This window comes from Osmerus eperlanus, chromosome 28, assembly GCF_963692335.1.
Source record: "Osmerus eperlanus chromosome 28, fOsmEpe2.1, whole genome shotgun sequence".
NCBI classification, from domain to species: domain Eukaryota; kingdom Metazoa; phylum Chordata; class Actinopteri; order Osmeriformes; family Osmeridae; genus Osmerus; species Osmerus eperlanus.
This window is the reverse complement of record NC_085045.1, coordinates 1,400,412-1,421,684: the sequence shown is the minus strand read 5'-3', so window position 1 is coordinate 1,421,684 and position 21,273 is coordinate 1,400,412. Positions and strand designations below refer to the sequence as shown.

Here is a 21,273-nt window from a genome sequence, read left to right as displayed (position 1 = left end):
GAATGACGGACTAGCTTAAGTGCTACATTAGAAAACAGGGGGAGAGAGACCGTGCATGCCTCTCACCCCAAAATGTTTCAACTATAAGAATTCGCTGATTTGACACCATCTGGCTGTACTGTGTGTGTTAGAGAGCTTAACCAAGACCCATACAATTATGTTCAGATTGAATATGCAGAGCCTGTTTAAGGGGATCATTTTTCCATAATTCCTTCAGACGGGTGACAGCAGTAAACACAGGTTGAGTCTATAAGACCAGGGCAACGCTCCGCGTTCCACAGCATTAGCATCAAGTATAAAACGAAGGATTCTGATTTATCAGGAAACCCGTTTCCAGCCACGGAGGGTTTTTAGGTAGCGTACATTTGATTGATATTCCCCACGGTGTCCTTTGCACTTCATGGTCTATGGTTCTCTCAGTCCTGTCAGCTTTCTGAGCTAAATCTAACGTGCCTAATCTCGCAGCGGTAGGGTTTGTTCAACAACAGAACATGCTGGCTGACACTCACTCACTCTCGCTCTCCTGACACGTAGACCGCGCACACGCACATAATTCTCAAGCACGCACGCTCGCAGACGTACAATCTTTTCTCTTTCAAATCAACGAGCAGTTTTCAGCTCCGTGTTGTATGAGAAGACTTAATGCAGCTCATGGGTTGCCTCACTATTGTCCCACACGTTCATATATATAAAAAAAAGAATAAAACAAACGATAATTAAAAACAGACTTGAGACCACATCTGCTCCCATCATAATAAGGCTAAGACTTTAGAAGACGTCAGGTGATTAGAAGTTTGAAAAAGCACTAATTAGGAGCGCGGATTTTTTTTAAAAATAAAATAGATTAAAAGTATGTCACATAACAAATAATCCAAGTACTGACTTGGAGCCTTATGGGTGTCTGAGATGGTGGTCTCCGTTTTGTGATCAAACTAAATTTTACCGCGTTAAGCGTTAACACAGCAGTGAGTGGAGCTACAGAAAGGTCCATGCCCCACGTCACAATAATACTGCCACACATACATACACACATCATCAAGTATGTATTTGTATGTATACAAAGCTTCACATGATATGCAAACAACCAGAATCACTATTGCACTCCAATGTTCTCGTTAAATTATTCTTGTTGTCCTGGTAAACATCTAGTTTCGATTTAGTCTTAACTAGAGCTGCGTGCGTTTGCTTCTGAGGCTGATATGACATCAAAAAAGGCGCGAGGGTTTAACGTAACGGAACTCTTTGTTCAATAAATAGAACGAATATCGTTGTTAAAAAATGATCGCAAGAAATTAAATACAATAAAAGGAAATAAAATCGGTTAAAGAACTAAAACATTGATGTGGGACATCCAGGATGAGTCGCTTAAAAAAAAAAAGAAGCAAATTCCCTCCCATAAAATATTCTTTTGACAATTTCTTTCCTCTCCTTTTCTGCTAGTTTACTTTTCGCAAAAAGAAACCCCCTTAAAATATATAAGGTTGTTCATAAAAACAAAAACAAAGTACTGAGTCCTCTGAGTATCTACAGCTGTACAATAGGTCTTGGAAGGGAGTTAAAGGAAAAAATATTTCAGCACGTAAAATGTACAGTTATAAGCCTCTATACAGATGCTGGCATAAAAAGGGTTATATGAAAGGATAGAAAAAGAGAGCGACAGCTTGCTAGTGCGGCTCTTCCAGGTTGGTCTTCTCCTCGATGGCCTGTTTCACGATCTCAGCCAGCTTCAAACGGTCCACCTTGTCACCGAAGGCCCGGCCTGGAACCAGACGTGGAGTGGAGGTGTTCTGACTGAGCAGATCTTTATGGCATACTATTACGATATGAATCACTATTATGAAATAGCCTTTCCTGTCAACACAGGAGCGAGGAGTGTGGTTGGCATGCCGCTATTGGCTGGCTGACTGGTTGTTCTGTGTCAAGTCCTGCCTCTTACTGTTGGTCTAGTGTGGTTAGTGCTTCCTGTGTGTGAGTAGTGTAGTGTAGTGTGTGTGTGTGGTGTGTGTGCGTACCGTCCCAGCTGAGTCCTTGCAGGCCATCTCTCAGCAGCTTACAGTCCCTGTTGAAGCGCCAGGCATCGTGCATCACCTCGTTCAGCTTCTCGTCCTCGTTCTCTCCTGTACACACACACACACACACACGCACACACAGAGAACATTTAGTCATTTTTACATTTAGTAATTTTCCAGGGTTAGAGCGTGTGTGTGTGGGGGAGATGGAGTAAGAGACAGAAAGAAATGGTGCAAAAATGTAATGTGTGAGCCTGTGTGTGTGTGTACAGACCAGCTTGTGGTAGTATACACTGGGCGATGACGTCTCGTAGTTTCTCCAGGGCCACATTGCAGTCTTCACCTCCGTTCTCCGGGTCGTGGATGAAAAAACCATCACTCTGCTTGGTGCTACACACACACACACACACACATGTATAGATGAGTATACTGAGAGGGAAAATAGAAAAATTATAGAAAGGAAGAGGCAGTATAGCAACTTTTCCCTTGCAACACACACACACACAGACACACGTATCTACTGAGTGAGATGAGGAGGAAGGAGAGGCAGCGAGGACAGTACCCCAGCATCTTCCTCTTGCGCAGGATGGGGTTGTTGACCGAGTTGAGGGGCTTGAGACTCACGTTGTGGTCCTGGATCCTCATGTTGGCTAGCTGCTCTGCATGGGCCTGCTGGATGCCTGCTACCACTGCCTACCCACCCGCCCGGGGGGCAGGCAGTGGTGGGAGGGGGAGAGGGGAATGGGAGAGGGCAGAGGAAGGAGAATGAGAGAAGAACAAAATGTGGAAAACGACAGCGCCAGGATATAATCGGTGATACAAAGAGAGAGAGAGAGTCAGCAAACATGGCTCGTTTTGCTAGGTGCACTTGTTGAATTACGACACAACAGCGCTCTCTGGTGGTCACTATGGGTGCTGCAGCACCAGTGACAGGCGGTGTGGGAAGGGGAACAGTTCAGCCTCACCTTGTCCATCATCATCTGGGAGGAGGGCAGCACGTTGTCCAGGGCCTCGGTGCAGTTGAGCCAGGGGTGGGCCAGGACCCCCTCGATGGTCAGCCTCTCTTCTGGCTTCACCTTCAACAGCCTGGGGGGAGGAGGAGGAGGAGGAGGAGGAAGGGGGGGGAGGAGGAGGAGGAGGAGGAAGGGGGGGAGAGGAGGAGGAGGAGGAGGAAGGGGGGGAGAGGAGGAGGAGGAGGAGGAAGGGGGGAGAGGAGGAGGAGGAGGAGGAAGGGGGGGGAGGAGGAGGAGGAGGAGGAGGAAGGGGGGGGAGGAGGAGGAGGAGGAGGAGGAGGAAGGGGGGGGAGGAGGAGGAGGAGGAGGAGGAGGAAGGGGGGGGAGGAGGAGGAGGAGGAAGGGGGGGGGGGAGGAGGAGGAGGAGGAAGGGGGGGGGGGAGGAGGAGGAGGAGGAGGAGGAAGGGGGGGGAGGAGGAGGAGGAGGAGGAAGGGGGGGAGAGGAGGAGGAGGAAGGGGGGGAGAGGAGGAGGAGGAGGAAGGGGGGGAGAGGAGGAGGAGGAGGAGGAAGGGGGGGAGAGGAGGAGGAGGGAGAGGAGGAGGAGGAGGAGGACAAAGTAGAAAGGGAGGAGAAGAGAAGAAGGTCACTTAAGTTAACAATCTACCCAAGAGCTTTTTATTACATCTGATCCAAGGCAAAAAGGAGGAGGGGGAGGGAGGGACTTACTTGCGTACGATGTCCTTGGCCATCTCGGAGATCTGGCTCCATTCGTCCTCGGGGAAGTCGAAGCTGGCTGTCATGATCTTCTTCCTCATGTCCTTGGGGATGGTCCTGCTGTGGTGCCTGGAGTAGAAGGGCGGGTAGCCACACAGCATCACGTAGATGATCACACCCAGAGACCACAGGTCACAGCTCTGGGTGGAGAGGAGGGGCAGGTGGAGGGGTAGAGGTGGAGTAGTAGAAGTAGAAGATGGGAGGTGGAGAGGTAGAAGATGGAGGTGGAGAGGTATAGAAGGTAAGATGTGGAAGGATGCAGAGAGGGGAGCAGAGTAAGATATTTGGTGCTTCTGGAATCGTCCATGATTGAGCATGTTGTCCTTCATCACACCGGCATCCTGGTGGTTCAGCTTGGCTCTCTCTCTGGGCCCTTACCTTGTTGTAGGTGTAGGGGGTAGGTGAGGTGGGGATGATCCCAGACTTCTCCTTCTGGTGTCGCCGCTGAGCCTCCAGCACCTACAGGGAGAGCGGGAGACGTGAAGTGACTGTGTGTGTGTGTGTGTAGGGTGAAGGCTGGAGGTCAGCTGTGAGGCTGGAGGTCAGCTGTGAGGCTGGAGGCCAGGTGTGAGGCTGGAGGCCAGGTGTGAGGCTGGAGGCCAGGTGTGTGTACCTGAGGCGCGACGTAGTACGGAGTGAACTGGGGCGTCATCAGGTCTCCCTGGTCGATCTTGGCAAAGCCAAAGTCACACAGTTTGACAGGTGCATCCTGGGAACACATGGTAGAGGTTAGCGTTAGCGAGCATGGTGCGGGGGCGTGGCTGACCCCCTGCTGGGGGGGGGGGGGGGGGGAGGGAGGTTGAGCTCACCAGAGAGTTGTCCTTGAACAGCAGGTTCTCCGGCTTCAGGTCCCGATGGGCGATGTTCAGAGAGTGGCAGTGTTCCAAGGCCTGTCCGATCTGACACACACACACACACAAACTTTAATAGAGGCGTGTGTGAGCGTATGCGTGTGTGTGACTGTGTGTACAGTGCAATAGTGAATGAGTGTGTATCTGTGTACAATGCGTGTGTGTGTGTGTGTATATGTGAGTGCGTGTATATGACGTGTGGATCATGTCATTTAATTGAAATTAGTTTAACTACATGCTCTTCTGGTTCCACCCATTGGCACTTATTTGCTTTTCACTATGTATGCTTCATGTTTTGGCTACCCGCAATGTTTTTAGGGCTATCTCGTTGTTTATGATTATTGACCTATGCACTTTTTGTAAAGCTCTCTCTTGTAAGTCGCTTTGAATAAAAGCGTCCGGTAAATGACTAAATGTATATGTGAGTGTGTGTGTACCTGTTTGGTGACCTGGCTGGCCATCTTCTCTGTGAAGTGTCTGTGCTGACTGATCCTGTGGAACAGCTCCCCTCCCTCCATCATCTCCATGACGATCAGCAACCTGGCTCTGGTGGAGAGAAAGAGAGAGCGAGATGGACAGAGAGCGAGATGGAGAGAGAGCGAGATGGAGAGAGCGAGAGAGAGAAGGGTCAGCAGAAGGATGTAGGGGTTGTGAAAAATAAATGTGGAACTAAACTTGCATATACCCATCCACTCACTCTTGCACAGTACAAACTCTCTCAGGCTCTGACTCTCTGACTCTCTCACACACTCATGCTCTCACTCTCTCAGGCTCTCACTCTCTCACCTTGGGCTAGACTCGTGGGGGAACTGGACACTGTTGGCATACACCTCTGTGATCTGGACAATGTTGGGGTGTGAGGCACACATGACATGGAGACGCACCTGGAACACAAACAGCAGAACAGGACAGGTGACCCAGATGGAACACAGTTGGCAGCAGTGTGTGTGTGTGTGTGTGTGTGTGTGTGCAGTAAATTAGCGCCCCACAAGCAAACATGCAAAACCACACAGACACGCACGCGACCAGACAGAGCTAAAAAGAGAGAGAGAGGCATGCAGAGATCCAAAACAACAACATCCCAAACCTCGTTCCTGGCCTTGGGGCGATCGATGAGGATCTTCAAGGCCAGTCGTTCTTGAGATGATTTCTTTATACATACTCTGTAGAGCCGGCACATACAGTCAGATGAAATACTTGACAGCCATTAGCAAACACACACAAGACAGAGACGCACAGTTGCTAGGGACTTAGACATTCCGTCCCAACCATAATCTGTGATCGTACACACAGATTACACTAATATGTCCTCGGGGGACATTCAGTTCCCAGTCAAAGTTCACCGGAGGGAGCTTAACAACGAGGTGTGTGTGCAAGAGAGAAAAGAGAGTGAGTGTATACAGATTGTGAGTTTTTGAGACTGTCACTTTCTCCTCGGATAGCTTAGGGATGTTTATTTCGTTTTTTTCCTTCTTTCCAAGAAACCAGAGACAGTTGAAAGATACAGTTTAAACTAACCGTTTGTGGTAGAAAGGAGTTTGGTTCAGGAGAGTGGGGTGGGGTGGTGTCAGGGAGGCGAGGAGTAATGCAGAGCTGGTGTGTGTGTGTGGATCAGAAAGACTGGAACTTTAAGCCTTGTCTAAGTCCTGGACGACTAACACTGCTGCTGTGGGACTAGATTCATGTTCCCCTTCTCTAACACTCACTTTGTTCTTTCATTCCTGTCTGCCCTCCCTCCCTCCCTCCCTCCCTTCTGTCTAGGAAAGATATGTAATCACTGATATGAAATTGACTGTTATTGGTAATGTGTTCACTCATCCAATCATAATTGACCTCCAGGGAAGGACTGAGACAGGCTTGTAAAACTGCTGTTTCCCTGTAAGAGGGAAGTTCCTCAGACAAGGACATCTGTCTGATAACTGTCATATAAGTTACGCAATCATGGTGTGAGTTGTGCCATCATGGTGTGAGCTAGGCTAGCGTAATATGAATTAGGCTAGCATGGTATGAGCTAAGCTAGCATGATATGAGCTAAGATAGCATTATAGGAGCTAACCTATCATAATCTGAATTAGGCTAGCATAATCTGAATTAGGCTAGCATGATATGAGCTAGGCTAGCATGATATGAGCTAAGTATAAAGGTTAAAGACAGGGGAGGACATGTCTGAAGTGTTTGTTTGGAGGGCATCTTGACACAGCAACCGGACAGGTTTACTTCAGACAGCATGTATCAGCCCGGCTGCTGTGCTTGTGGAGAGGGTCAGTGTGGCGTGAAGGAGCTAACGCGCTGCTAATCCTCCCTGTTACACTGGCAGTGCCGTGTGTTAATGTGTCAACGGATGGGTGAAAGGGGGCCAGGGCTTGGGAACAGGCTGGCTTTAAGGTCTGGGCTTGAAATAGGGGGTTGGCAGGGGAGCAGGGGACAGGGTGAGAGGTGTGGTGCTGGGACTGGGGTTAGAGGTTGGGACTGGGGCTAGGGTTAGGGTAAGAGGCTGGGACTGGGGCTAGGGTTAGGGTAAGAAGTTAGGACTGGGGCTAGGGTTAGAAGTTAGGACTGGGGCTAGGGTTAGGGTTAGAGGTTGGGACTGGGGCTAGGGTTAGAAGTTAGGACTGGGGCTAGGGTTAGAGGTTGGGACTGGGGCTAGGGTTAGGGTAAGAGGCTGGGACTGGGGCTAGGTTAAGAAGTTAGGACTGGGGCTAGGGTTAGAGGTTGGGACTGGGGCTAGGGTTAGGGTAAGAGGCTGGGACTGGGGCTAGGGTAAGAAGTTAGGACTGGGGCTAGGGTTAGAGGTTGGGACTGGGGCTAGGGTTAGGGTAAGAGGCTGGGACTGGGGCTAGGGTAAGAAGTTAGGACTGGGGCTAGGGTTAGAAGTTAGGACTGGGGCTAGGGTTAGAGGTTGGGACTGGGGCTAGGGTAAGAAGTTAGGACTGGGGCTAGGGTTAGAGGTTGGGACTGGGGCTAGGGTTAGGGTAAGAGGCTGGGACTGGGGCTAGGGTTAGGGTAAGAGGCTGGGACTGGGGCTAGGGTAAGAAGTTAGTACTGGGGCTAGGGTTAGAAGTTAGGACTGGGGCTAGGGTTAGGGTTAGAGGTTGGGACTGGGGCTAGGGTAAGAAGTTAGGACTGGGGCTAGGGTTAGACTGGGGCTAGGGTAAGAAGTTAGTACTGGGGCTAGGGTTAGAAGTTAGGACTGGGGCTAGGGTTAGGGTTAGAGGTTGGGACTGGGGCTAGGGTAAGAAGTTAGGACTGGGGCTAGGGTTAGAGGTTGGGACTGGGGCTAGGGTTAGGGTTAGAGGTTGGGACTGGGGCTAGGGTAAGGGTAAGAGGCTGGGACTGGGGCTAGGGTAAGAAGTTAGTACTGGGGCTAGGGTTAGAAGTTAGGACTGGGGCTAGGGTTAGGGTTAGAGGTTGGGACTGGGGCTAGGGTAAGAAGTTAGGACTGGGGCTAGGGTTAGACTGGGGCTAGGGTAAGAAGTTAGTACTGGGGCTAGGGTTAGAAGTTAGGACTGGGGTTAGGGTTAGGGTTAGAGGTTGGGACTGGGGCTAGGGTAAGAAGTTAGGACTGGGGCTAGGGTTAGAGGTTGGGACTGGGGCTAGGGTTAGGGTTAGAGGTTGGGACTGGGGCTAGGGTAAGAGGTTAGGACTGGGGCTATGGTTAAAAGGAGAGCTAGGGTTAAACTTAGAATTGGGACTGGGGTGACTTTTATAAATTGGGGTTAAGACTAGAAATTGGAAAATTGGAAAAATGGAAATTGTTGGTTTATGTAGTTGTCTGTCACCCCAGGAACAGGAGTTTTCACCTGTTCAGATTTCCTCAAAGGGGGAGAAGGACCCATGTTTATGGTACAGGATCAGGTCATACTCACCTAACAGGTCCACTAATCCCAGCTCCCAGCTTCTGGGTCCAGTTGATGTTATACTCCTCCAAAATAGACGTTTCCTGGGAGAACATAAGCACAGAAACAAAGATGGCGTCAGATACACTTCACACACACAACATGCCACACAGCAAGAGCACAAAAATGATTATTATTTTAACATGTTAATTGAACAGACGCTTTAATACAAAGCAAACTCCAAATGGGGGGGATTCGAACCTGCAACCTCTTGAAGTACAGACAATGGCCTTACCACTGAGCTATACCACTCACCCACCTCTTACAGTACAACCAACAAGATAGATCCCTGTCGCATGTCCCCCTTGCCCTGTCAGAGGAGCCAAGCTGCTGTAATGCAAACACTGAACGAGTGATAAAGAGACAACATTCCATTTACTCAACAGAGGCTTTCAGGCTTTACTATGACCAGAGATCCCCTATCTGTTTTTCTGGGCGTCTGCCCAGATGTCTAGCCTATATGGTTTACTGAGCGGTGTTGGGGACCTGTGACTAAGATCCTTGAGAAAAAACCTAAAACCTATTTCTAGTCTGACTGCCCTGTCTAATAAAAGATGGCATGCCCTAATAATTTCTGGAAGTGTGCAAAATTACATGAAACAAAGGCTGGAGGCAGCAGACAAATATTTGTTTCAAGTGTTTAAAATGTTCTCTTTCATGGGACTAATGTACCTTACAGGCATTAGTTGTTGCAGTATCTCAATTCCCAACACCAAGCCAACTTCTACACCCCCCCCCCCCCACCACCACCACCACCATCCCCCACCCCAGCCGGCACATTCTGACCCAGTGGTGTGATAAGGGGACGGACTTAGAATAACTGACATGGAGGCCTAGTGTAACACTGAAGGTAGCTGCCAAAAGCAGGAACTGGGGAGGTGTGTGTGTGGGGGGGAATTGCCAGGTGGATACAGTCAATCTACAGATACACTAACCCTAACCAACAGAGTTACGGGTGTAAGACAGAAGCCTGTTACAATCTAAATTTAGACTACACACAGGTTACTTCTAAATCAGGGCAGCAAATTGAGCTGGGTTGAGAACAAATCAATCAGAGCCAACCAATGTTAGGTGTAAATTCTGTCAGGACAACACAGAAAAAGCAACTGGATTAAATTACTCCACACACATTTACATATAGGGCTACAACTATGTAATATGACGTCATATTTACCTTTATGAATTTGTCGGCGTTGTTATCTTCTGACATGTTGTTCCAGAGAAGGTCCGCTAGAAAGTCCTTAAAACTGTTCCCCTTGGACGTACAATCTAAACTGACAGTTTGACCTTTACAAGTAAGCTACTGTTAAACAGTTATCTAACTAGCTAATGTTTCCCTCAGATAGAACAATTGCTTCACTATTGCTGCTAACAGGTCGAAGCCATGAATACAGCTCGATATTCGGCCAAGTACACACAACCGAATGCGTGTACTGGTTTAGACCGATTCCACTCTACCCAACTGGGAAAAGATGCTTCAGACCGGATCGGCTCACAACCACTAGCGCCAACCTCTTCCAGTCTTCCTAACTTCACTGAAGCGACCATGTAGATTGTCAAACTTCGACTAGATGACAAAAAAGGTCCCTTGGACTAGTTCCAGTAAGTAAGCTCACCGCTTTAAGGAGGCAGGTCGCAGAGTGCGGGACAAAGAGTGGCGGTGTATTTTTAGCAATAGTGTGTGCGACTAAAGCCCTGCGTGAAGACACCGAGACACGGGATAGCTCGCGAACAAGCTAGTTAGCTAGCAAGCATTATGAATAATTGTAGGACGTGCTGTTTTGGAGATTAACTTTAAAAACAGCAACGGTTGTTTTGACAGCACGTAGAACTTCAGGAGAAACCTAGGCGACTGGGAAAGCAAATAGGCACACCGTGTACCACACAGATCAGACAAGAGAAATTTCGCCGATGCTTGCTAAGCTAGCGTAAAGAACTATCTTGCTAGCAAAAGAGTGACAGTAATAATTTGATAGCGAGTATAACAGTGAATAGTGTTGCCGACGTGTAGCTGACCTCTCGTAACAGCACTAAAAGTAAGAATCGAAATAATACGCGAGTTGTTAGGGTTGCGCATAAAACCCAATCTAAATCCACACAGTCGTTCTTGTCAAAGAACACACCAACCAAGAAGCTAACTAAACACGGGCTGTCTAAGAAGAACGCCTGATCAAATGTGTCAATGTATGGTTTAGGGAAAGAAAATAGTTCATTTAGAGTGGGATTTTAACATTTCTTTCATATTTAAATGTGAAATAATAGACTTATAGCTAATGTTCTGTGTTTTATAAGCTTTTTTGGGTTCTTTTAATATCAGTATACAAAATGGTCCGTCTACTATCTGGTCCGAGGGGTCCTTATTTTTCAATGCGGGCAAAAAAAAATAGCATCAAAGGATTCGCGAGTCCGAGTTCTACAACTGTTTACGTGCATGTAGTTGCAAGAGAGCTAATATTTCAGTAACTTGAAGCATATAGCTAAGAGGGAGTTCAGAATATTTTACCCCCAAAAATACAATTATGTTTATTAAATTAACCGAGTGAAAGTGCAATTTCATTTCTCGGATGCCTACTATGTTTTATTCTGTTGCATTACATTTGAAGTGGCAAATATGTAAACAGCCAGTTCACCTCTATTGCCAGTTAATTTCAGAACCTTGGACAGCGACTTGGCGGCAGAAATCAGGGAAGGGACAGTTACCTAATAATAGGAAAACGATTAATATAGCACCTCTCGACAGCCTCGAATTTTTTAAATATATATATATTGATGAGATGATTAGAAAGAAAGCAGGCAGTACATTGCCATATTTAAATGGCCACATGGTTTTCCGTCAAATTTGGGGTCACCATCATGTGGTATGCATAATAAACTCATCACTGTCAAGGTACTGACAGCTAATAAAACCATAGACATACATTTTGTATTTGATTTATATTTAGTTGTAGACAAAGTCCATTGAGGTTTTTAATGTACATCGGCCCCTGTACCACTCTGATATGCATTGTAAGCACACCGGCTCACGTGGATGCCGGAGCACCGCTGCTCATGATCCATTTACTTCCCGTAAATAGTGCGTTGTTTTGCTGTCTTTTGTTTCCCAAATGAAATTCTGACATATTTCCATTGTCAATGTTTTACGTTTAGAGGGAGTGGATACATTTAAATACAGACTGATTGTTGGATGTCAAAGCATAAACAACAATATTTTGTTCGGATGATCTGTAGTATCACGCTATGCTTATATCCCTCCGCTGTTTTTTGTCCCCTTTCAGACTGTTTTGGTCTTTTCGCTGTTAGCTAGCAACGGAAGGAATCCGAGGTAGCTGAAAATCTAATCTTGAGATAAATTTAATTCCTTTTTACGATCTAAAGAGAAGTTGACAAGAGGTGTTATTCAAACAGTTGACACCGAAGAGTAATATTTGTTACATTATAGTTTTTATTGTAGTTTTTTTCTGTTTTGTTACACAGATACCAGGCTTTATAGTTGCCTTTAGCTGGCTGCTATTGCTAGCTTAGCCAGCTAGCTCTCATAACATTGGACCACAACTGCGAATCGCAGAGCAAGTTGACATTAGCTAGCTTGCTAATCATTGTTTGATTTCGACATCATTGAATACCGCATATTCATCATCTCTTTGGCTGAAACAATCATTTTGGAACTTTAGAAATACACTTCAAACGTTGTCTTTTATGGGATCACCATGTCAATGAAGCAGGCCGGTGGTATTCGCAAACCCGGCGGTGGCAGCAGTGCCGCTGCCTCTGGTGCTGGTGGAAGCGGTGGACGACAGAATTTGGGCAGGTCAGTGACAGCTGAAAAGACGACAAATTTACGGCAAAATGTGCGTAGATTCGGAGTTGACAGTCTTTGATTAACATGACCCAACCCTTATTATAGTTTCAGCACTTGTCATCTCTTTTATCGAAATCAAAATATATGTGCTTTGCGTGAACGCATTTATTAAGCGGCCTGGCGACGTGGTGCTGGTCAAGTTAGCTTCTAGTTAGCCATGCTACTAGCAAGCTAGCGGGTATCATTTGAGGCCTGGCTGCGGATGTAGAACAACGACTCAACGTAACCCTTTATCCATGAGATGGATGCATAGTTTTAAAATCTTCTGCGACAGTGTAATCCGACTGTTTAATTGTAACCAAGGATAACGAGTCACGAGAAGCTGTCTGGCAAAAGACACTGGATGTTTTAACAGGCAACGTCAGTTAGACATGCAAATAGTGCATGTACTACGACGTTAGCTGTCACACGGTTGATGCACATAGTAGGTTGACGCATGCATTTTACACATAACCACCCAACGTTATCTAAGTGGCATTTATGCTCCTTGTATTCAATGATTACTCAATGCACATCATTGAATCGGTGCAATTTAAGCCTTTTGCCTGCTCGCTAATTGAGTCTACGCCTGATTGTATCTTTTTCATCGTGTCTTGTGTAAGCATTTTATCTAATAAGACAAGGCCTTGTTCGACATGTCATATTTGTCTTGGACGTACAGTACGAATATTCTAAATGCTGGAAAATGCCAGGTTGAAAGAAAATGTCACCGGTGCGTGCAAGCGAAAAGGGGCGGGGAGGGGGGGGGGTGTATGGGAATTTAATTCGGACTACTGTCAACCTTGAGACTCGTAACGGCTTGTGTAAATTTTTGTCCTTGAAACATGACATTTGTATACAAACCGTCTGTTGATCAGTTAGATCTTCTGAGGTAAGGCGTAAATCAGAATTCTTACTTTCTCAATCAGCTTTTTAAATGAGCTCGTGGACACCGTGTTCTGTTGTGTGGGTTGGTTCCCACTAGGGGTATACCACGGTAAATGAGTAAATTGAATGACACCACACTCATATGACAACTACGTCTATGCCATCCCTGAATGACCTGATTTAGTCTTATTAGCCATATTATCTATATTTTACTTTGGTAATCAATCAAAATGAAAACTGTGGTCCTCTGCTCACACCGTAGTTTGTCAGTCTAAAATATTGCTCATTCTGAAAGGGGCCGATTGTGAGGGGGAAAAGTGGGCGTTGCCCTCCTCCCTGTGTGCACGTGCCTGTGTGTGTGCCATCCAGACCAAGATGCCAGCTTGCTTGCTTTAACTCGTTTACAGCATTCATAATTACTCCACTGAAATTGAGTTGAACAAAAACATCAAAGATAGGGAGCAAGGCTCTCCCAGACAGTACCTTTTCTGACCCGGGCTGATAATGTGGGCCTCTGCAGGCACTGAATGTATAAAGCAGAACCAGACCATTATGTATTAAAGAACAAAGACTTTGGTCTTTCACTTTTGATTCATTATTAAGAAGACTACCTTCTGGGAAATTGAGTTATGACACCTGGAAGATGATGATGACGACAGTTGTCTTTTTTCCTGTTTTCAGGGGAAGACATGGTGCCAAAGCTCCTTCAGCGCCGGTAAGTAAACATGAAGTCATTTATAAACAAAAGTTTAAGATTGGCTGTTTAGTCCACACCTCTTAACTCTAGCCTGTTGCAGTGGTCTCCAGTGCAATTCACATTTGAATTAATCTATGCTTTTATCCAACGTGACGTACTAACAATGCACATAGAAAGTACAGCGAGTGCATATGGAAAGTACAGATTCGCTGCCTAAACACGGTACCACAGTATGTAGGACATTGTCCAGGATTTGTGCGTAATTCACACTGGTACGATGTCGTTTGGGGGCCCAGTCAGAAGTGATGTCATGCTCTTGTTCTGTTGTCCTCTCTTTCAGGTTGTATATAATGGTGTTTATGCAAACATGAGGATGGTCCATGTCCTGACATCAGTGGTGGTACGTCCCATCCCCCCCCCCCATGTCTCTTAAAGATGGTTTTACCCACATCATGTCCTGATAAACCTCCTGGCTCTTCAGCACATGCTGTAGCAGGCTAGACTATGAAGCTGCAGCCCTGCGCTTCTTTACTAGGCAGTGATCTGGACGGCCAGACCCCAGAGTAGGAGAGTCAGGTGGCTGAGCGGTGAGGGAATCGGGCCAGTAATCAGAAGGTTGCCAGTTCGATTCCCGGCTGTGCCAAATGACGTTGTGTCCTTGGGCAAGGCACTTCACCCTACTTGCCTCGGGGGGAATGTCCCTGTACTTACTGTAAGTCGCTCTGGATAAGAGCGTCTGCTAAATGACTAAATGTAATGTAAATGTAGAGTGAGTTGAGGATGGGCTGACTGTCTGGTCAGGAGTGGGGTGGGGCTTGCAGAGCTAGGTAGCTGGGTGTAGATGCTCTGTGGAAGAGTGCGGAGGGGTGCAGGCCTTTTCACAGTAACTAGTGATTTCCATCCATCTCTTCACTTCTCACGTTGCGAAGCTCATCCGAGCAGGGCAGCGTGTTCTCCGAATCCACCTCCAGCGTAGCCAGACAGCCCGTTCAGCCAGTGGCGTCTGGGTGGAGGAACGGGAGGTGATTGGTGACCCCGTTCACTAGAGCAGCAGATGTTTCCTGAGGGCTCAAGGCTGGCGTGTGATAGCTGCGCGGTGTTGCCGGGGGCGCTGGGCTGAGCTGATGGTGTGCCTCTTGTCTCTTCTCCAGGGCACCAAGTGTGAGCTCAGGGTGAAGAACGGGGGGGTGTACGACGGAGTGTTTAAGACGTACGGGCCGGAGGTGAGAGGAAGCCCCTCTGACACCACGCTGGTGGACATCCCCCGCTCTCTCTCTTTTTCTGTCTCTCTCTCTGTCTCTCTCTATCTCTCTCTCTCTGTCTCTCTTTTTCCTTCATGTGTCTTTCCTTCTCTCTCTCCTCCCACTTTCTCTCTCTCCCCCTGACCTCCTGTCCCTCGCTCCCTCCCCCAGTGTGACCTGGTGCTGGACGCTGCCCACAGGAAGAGCCCAGACCCCGGCGTGGGTCCTCGCAAGGAGGACATTGTGGAGAGCATCATCTTCAAGGCCTCCGACGTGGTGGTGGTCACCTTCAAAGACGTGGACCCCAACTTTGCTAAAAAAGGTACCGTGCACGTGTACCGGCTGACACACACGTGCACTGTCACACCTGCACACGCTTACATACACACGCTTCAACACTTCCTACACACACACGCCCTCATGCAATCCGCACTAGCAGTGTCTCGCCAGTGGCAGAGTGGAATGTAAATATACATGTCGCCCCTGTCCATACCGAGTATTGATCTCTGTGCTTGTGTGTTGTAGTCATGCCTGAACACCAGGAAGTAAAGTGTGTGTGTGTGCTCCGCTCTGATTGGCCAGCCAGTGAGCAATAACGCGAGGTATTGATTGGTCCAGAGGTCTCCCAGCCAGACACTGCAGGGCGAGTCCATAAACCCTGCATGAATCAACATTACATTCACTCGCTGTAAATCAGCCGTGCGCGTGCGTGTGTGTGTGTGTGTGCCCGTCGTCCACTCTGCTGTGTCCTAAAGAAAACTGTCTGATTGTAACAAAGTGATTCTGGAGTGGCAGTTCTGGTGCTGCTGGGGTGTGCTTCAGATAGAGCACCGCCCTGTTCCAGAACACTCTTAAGCCTGTCTCCTCCCCTCCCCGAGGTAATCACTGGTCTGATGTGACCAGATGGGGGAAGCCCTGGGTTCTTTCACAGATATGTCGTCCATCCTGCAAACCCATATCAGTGAGGTTATAGGAGGAAGGCAGGAAGTGGGGGGGGGGGGACTCTGGACTGGCAGGAGGAGGATTGGTGTTACCCCTGACAACCCCACCTAAGTGATAGTTTGACACTCCTTCTCTCTGTCTTTCTCTCCCTCCTCTCATCCTGTTCCATGTGTCTGCTGTAGTCTCCTCAGACACAGGTAATATGTGCTCTGTTTTGTTACACACACAAACACACACAATGATAATGCTGGGTATATATTTTGAAGGAAATATCCCTTTATGTCTTGACCACATAGACGTGATACATTTCGTCTTCCGTAGGGATCTTTGATAGCGTCCTGAAATGACCGTGTGTGTGTGTGTCCCAGACAACTTCACAGACTCTGCGGTGAGCAGTAGGATTAACGGGGAGCACAAGGAGAAGGACCTGGAGCCCTGGGATGGAGGAGAGACACATACCTCCGACAGCCTGGAGTCTCTGGACACAGACGTGGTGGGGACGGGAGACACACACATACACTACACACTTACATTACATTTAGTTATTTAGCAGACACTCTTATCCAGAGCGACTTACACAACGTCATTTGGTTGGCATAGCCACACACACTCTCTTCTCACCCTCTCTGTGTTCCTCTAGTCTAACGGTTGGGACCCCAACGACATGTTCAAGTACAATGAGGAGCAGTACGGCGTCAAGTCTACATACGACAGCAGCCTCTCCACATACACGTAAGATCTGCCCTCCTCTCTATGTATCTCTGTATCTCTCTGCCCTCCTCTCTATGTATCTCTGTATCTCTCTGCCCTCCTCTCTATGTATCTCTGTATCTCTCTGCCCTCCTCTCTATGTATCTCTGTATCTCTCTGCCCTCCTCTCTATGTATCTCTGTATCTCTCTGCCCTCCTCTCTATGTATCTCTGTATCTCTCTGCCCTCCTCTCTATGTATCTCTGTATCTCTCTGCCCTCCTCTCTATGTATCTCTGTATCTCTCTGCCCTCCTCTCTATGTATCTCTTTTTGTATCTCTGTTCTCTCTCGCTCTTGCTATCTCTCTCTCTTGCTATCTCCCTCTCCATATCTCCCTCCCTCTCGTTCTCTCCCTCCCTGTCTCTGTAGTATGTTTCTCTCTCCGTCTCACCCCCCCCCCCTCCCTGCTGGTATCCCAGGGTGCCCCTGGAGAGGGATAACTCGGAGGAGTTCCTGAAGCGAGAGGCACGGGCTGCCCAGTTGGCTGAGGAGATCGAGGCCAGCTCCACCTACAAGGCCCGCGTCGCCCTGGAGAACGACGAGCGCACCGAAGAGGACAAGTACACCGCCGTGGTGCGGGGCGAGAGGGAAACACACACTCTCAGCAGGTACACACACACACACTCTCAGCAGGTACACACACACACACTCTCAGCAGGTACACACACACACACTCTCAGCAGGTACACACACACACACACTCTCAGCAGGTACACACACACACACTCTCAGCAGGTACACACACACACACTCTCAGCAGGTACACACACACACACTCTCAGCAGGTACACACACACACACTCTCAGCAGGTACACACACACACACTCTCAGCAGGTACACACACACACACTCTCAGCAGGTACACACACACACACTCTCAGCAGGTACACACACACACACTCTCAGCAGGTACACACACACACACTCTCAGCAGGTACACACACACACACTCTCAGCAGGTACACACACACACACTCTCAGCAGGTACACACACACACACTCTCAGCAGGTACACACACACACACTCTCAGCAGGTACACACACACACACTCTCAGCAGGTACACACACACACACTCTCAGCAGGTACACACACACACACTCTCAGCAGGTACACACACACACACTCTCAGCAGGTACACACACACACACTCTCAGCAGGTACACACAAACACTCAGCAGGTACACACACACACACTCTCAGCAGGTACACACACACACACTCTCAGCAGGTACACACACACACACTCTCAGCAGGTACACACACACACACTCTCAGCAGGTACACACACACACACAGACACACACTCTCAGCAGGTACACACAAACACTCAGCAGGTACACACACACTCAGCAGGTACACACACACAGCAGGTACACACACACACACACAGCAGGTACACACACACACACTCAGCCGGTACACACATACACACACACTCAGCCGGTACACCTCCACACATTCAGCAGGTACCACTCACTCACCAGGTCTGTGTGTCCCTCCCCAGAGAAAACAAGTACATTCCCCCGGGCCAGCGCAGCAGGGAGGGGCTGTCGTGGGGGGCGGGGAGGCAGAACTCCCCCAGGCTGGTCCAGGGCAGTGGCGGCCCCCCCCCTCCCAGGGCCTGCCCCCACGACTACAGCCCCAACTCTGGGTCTGACCAGAGGGTCGTCAACGGAGGTAGGTCTCCGTACACACACACAGATACACACACACACACACAGATACACACACACACACACACGGATACAGACACACACACGCATACACACAGATACACACACACGCTCACGCATACACAGACACACACACGCTCACACGTACACACACACACACAGATACACACACACACACGGATACACACACACACACACACTCACACACACACGGATACAGACACACACACGCTCACGCAGACACACACGCTCACACGTACACACACACACACACACACACACAGATGCACAGCTCAGACATACACACACACTCACACACATACATTTCTACAAGCAAAACCATGGCATGTTTTTGGACACAAAGACATAAACGGATGCACCCACACACACACACACACACACACACACACACACAAATGTGTACATGGAGTCGGAACACACAGCCACACGCCCATCCTGCAGGCTAGTGACACAGCCCAGATGGAATGTGGTGAGGTCGCCGTGCCGACACCGAGAGTTGCAGTACTGCCTGAGGCCAGCGGAGGGCAGCAGAGAGGCCACGTGACCTGGCATGATCCCAGTTCTCCCTTTACTCTGCAGGTTCTCCAGCCAGATCTCAACACAGACCACCTGTCAGCTGGCTACCTTACCCTCTGCACCCCCCCCCCCTCCCTCCTTCTCCAACGATTAACCTGTTCTTCTCCTCTAAGCATCCCAAAGGCATCGACTTCTCTTGGCGGTTCAATCGCTGTGTCATTTATCATCTTCAACTGTTTTTGTACTCTTCTTCTCTTAAATATCCCTCCTCTTCCTTCCTCACCCATCATCCCTCTTAACTACACCCATCACATCCTTTTGTGTTCATCAGTCCTCCACACCTGTCCAGCCTTTATTTGATTTCCCGCTCTTATTGGTTCTGTCATTCTGTCATTTGTCCCTCGCAGGTTCCCATTGGCCATCGCCCTGCCCGTCTCCCTCCTCCCGCCCCCCCTCCCGTTACCAGTCAGGCCCGTCCTCCCTGCCCCCCAGGGCGGCCACCCCCACCAGACCTCCCTCCAGACCCCCCTCTCGGCCCTCGCGGCCCCCATCCCACCCCTCCGCCCTCGGCCCCCCCGCTCCAGCTGCCACCCTGCCCAAACGCATGACCTATGAAGGTACCTGGGAGCCATGCGCTGTGGTGTGGAGCACAGAGTGAACGTGAACATTGCACCAGCCCTCCTCTCCCTGCCTCCCCCTCCCTCCCTTCTCCCCCCTGGGCTGACTGGGCTGGCTGGGCTGACTGGGCTGGCTGACTCCTGACTCACCTGATCTAACTCCCCCTTCGTCTCCCCCTGCAGCTACTAACACATCTGATCCACCCATTGCTCTCTCTCTCTCTCTCCCTCTCTTTCTCTGTTTTTCTGGTGAACAAGAGATCGCACACGCACGTACGCACGCACACTTTCTCTCTCTTTCTCTCTCTCTTTCTCTCTCTCTTTCTCTCTCTCGCTCTCTCTCGCTCTCTCTCTTTCTCTCCATCTCTCTCTCATTCCATCTCTCCCAATCTCTCTCTCTCTTCTTCTAATCACACAGTTTGAAGCGTTTGGTGTGTTCATTGTTTATCATCAGACGCTCTGTCCAGACAGAGTGCGTGTGTGTGTCCATCCTCCCCCAGCAGTGTGGCTTTGTTGTGGAAGGATTTAGCTGCTCACTGGCTGTCTGGTCGCTAGCTAGCTAGTTAGCTACACGCTAGCTAGCCATCACTTTCTCAGAGGGAACACAGTTCAAACCGGTGGTGACTCTCTCTCTCTCCTCTTCCCCAGGACCCCCCAGGATGTCCCCCAAGACCCAGAGGACCCCCCGCACTCACAGAGTCCCCACCTGCAGGAGTGGACTCCCACCCGGAGTGGACTTCATCCCCCACAATGCCCCTGGAGAGATTCCTGCGCCTCCACCAACACGCAGCAGCTCCTCCGGAGGCACTTGGTCTTCTGTGGTCAGCGGGGGTAAGACACCACTTCCTGGTTTTAGGATGACACGCGTCGATTGATTACCCATGAGCCTTTGCGTGCTTTGCGGAAGTTACACACTACTCATGGACCCCGAAATGGGACCTGCTTGATAGGTTCACGCCAGGTTCTCCTCGGCCAAGAATGAAAGCTAAGTTAGTCCTTGGCTGAAGCTAACTAGCAAAGCTAACCCAGGCTTTCTGTGTGCACAAGGTTTAACATATGAATGTGGTTATCTATGTTTGACATGAGAACATTCACTGAATTGTGTGTGTGTGTGTGTGTGTGTGTGTATCTCCCTCTGCCACACAGGACACAGACCTCGCTCCCCTCGACAGAACAACATGGGCGGGGCCTCTCCCGGCTCCTCCCCCCAGACGGGTACCGCCCAAGTAGAGGTGGTGACCACGCCCACTTCTGCTGCCTCCCCCACTGCTGCTAGCCCCGCCCCCAACATGGCCGCCGCCTCCTCAGCGGAAGGTGAGACCTGCATCATTTCCATCCTCAAAACCTCCAAACGCTTAGTCTCTGCCTTTTATTATTATTATTCATTTTCCTATTTTCTTTTTCCCTCTTGGGTTTTCTGTTTTTACTCTGTGTTTACTCTTTTTCCCTGTGAAAATATGCTTGAATGACTCAAATATTGATTGGACAGTGTGTGTGTGGCGTTCAGCTGTGTAACCAGCGCTCTCTGCTGCCCCCCTGTGTTAGCTAAGGAGAACCACATGCTGGAGACAAGACAAGCTTCTCCCACAGCCAACAAAGAGA

The 21,273-nt window shown here is 49.0% G+C and overlaps 2 protein-coding genes across 2 annotated transcripts in view; one reads left to right on the top strand and one right to left on the bottom strand.

Moving 5' to 3' along the window:
- Positions 1-586: 586 nt before the first annotated feature.
- On the bottom strand, positions 587-10,620 carry mapkapk5 (MAPK activated protein kinase 5). Its single transcript, XM_062454428.1, has 14 exons — positions 9,659-10,620; positions 8,455-8,528; positions 5,676-5,751; positions 5,375-5,472; positions 5,026-5,134; positions 4,547-4,636; positions 4,351-4,446; positions 4,116-4,196; positions 3,690-3,877; positions 2,975-3,095; positions 2,572-2,702; positions 2,284-2,399; positions 2,013-2,117; positions 587-1,759 (listed from the first exon to the last, which is right to left on the bottom strand). The coding sequence occupies exons 1-14, from the start codon at positions 9,692-9,694 to the stop codon at positions 1,665-1,667; spliced, it is 1,416 nt and encodes a 471-aa protein (XP_062310412.1). The 5' UTR covers positions 9,695-10,620; the 3' UTR covers positions 587-1,664.
- Positions 10,621-11,747: 1,127 nt separating this feature from the next.
- Positions 11,748-21,273, top strand: part of atxn2 (ataxin 2) — a 12,803-nt gene continuing 3,277 nt past the window's right edge. Inside the window, exons 1-14 of the mRNA XM_062454055.1 lie at positions 11,748-12,292; positions 13,892-13,925; positions 14,248-14,307; positions 15,059-15,130; positions 15,320-15,470; positions 16,273-16,287; positions 16,459-16,583; positions 16,731-16,822; positions 17,261-17,449; positions 18,349-18,521; positions 19,462-19,671; positions 20,320-20,502; positions 20,818-20,985; positions 21,217-21,270. Coding sequence (XP_062310039.1) covers positions 12,192-12,292; positions 13,892-13,925; positions 14,248-14,307; positions 15,059-15,130; positions 15,320-15,470; positions 16,273-16,287; positions 16,459-16,583; positions 16,731-16,822; positions 17,261-17,449; positions 18,349-18,521; positions 19,462-19,671; positions 20,320-20,502; positions 20,818-20,985; positions 21,217-21,270 — 1,627 coding nt within the window. The 5' untranslated portion in view covers positions 11,748-12,191. The remainder of the gene's footprint in view (positions 12,293-13,891; positions 13,926-14,247; positions 14,308-15,058; positions 15,131-15,319; positions 15,471-16,272; positions 16,288-16,458; positions 16,584-16,730; positions 16,823-17,260; positions 17,450-18,348; positions 18,522-19,461; positions 19,672-20,319; positions 20,503-20,817; positions 20,986-21,216; positions 21,271-21,273) is intronic.

What these genes read in the sequence shown, in the direction of transcription:
- mapkapk5 (XM_062454428.1), bottom strand. Translation starts at nt 9,694, where the DNA reads ATGTCAGAAGATAACAACGCCGACAAATTCATAAAG. An exon ending in ACGCCGACAAATTCATAAAG is followed by an intron (nt 8,529 to 9,658) that starts GTAAATATGACG and finishes ATGTTCTCCCAG; the next exon opens with GAAACGTCTATTTTGGAGGA. An exon ending in CGCAAGAGGAAGATGCTGGG is followed by an intron (nt 2,400 to 2,571) that starts GTACTGTCCTCG and finishes GTGTGTGTGTAG; the next exon opens with CACCAAGCAGAGTGATGGTT.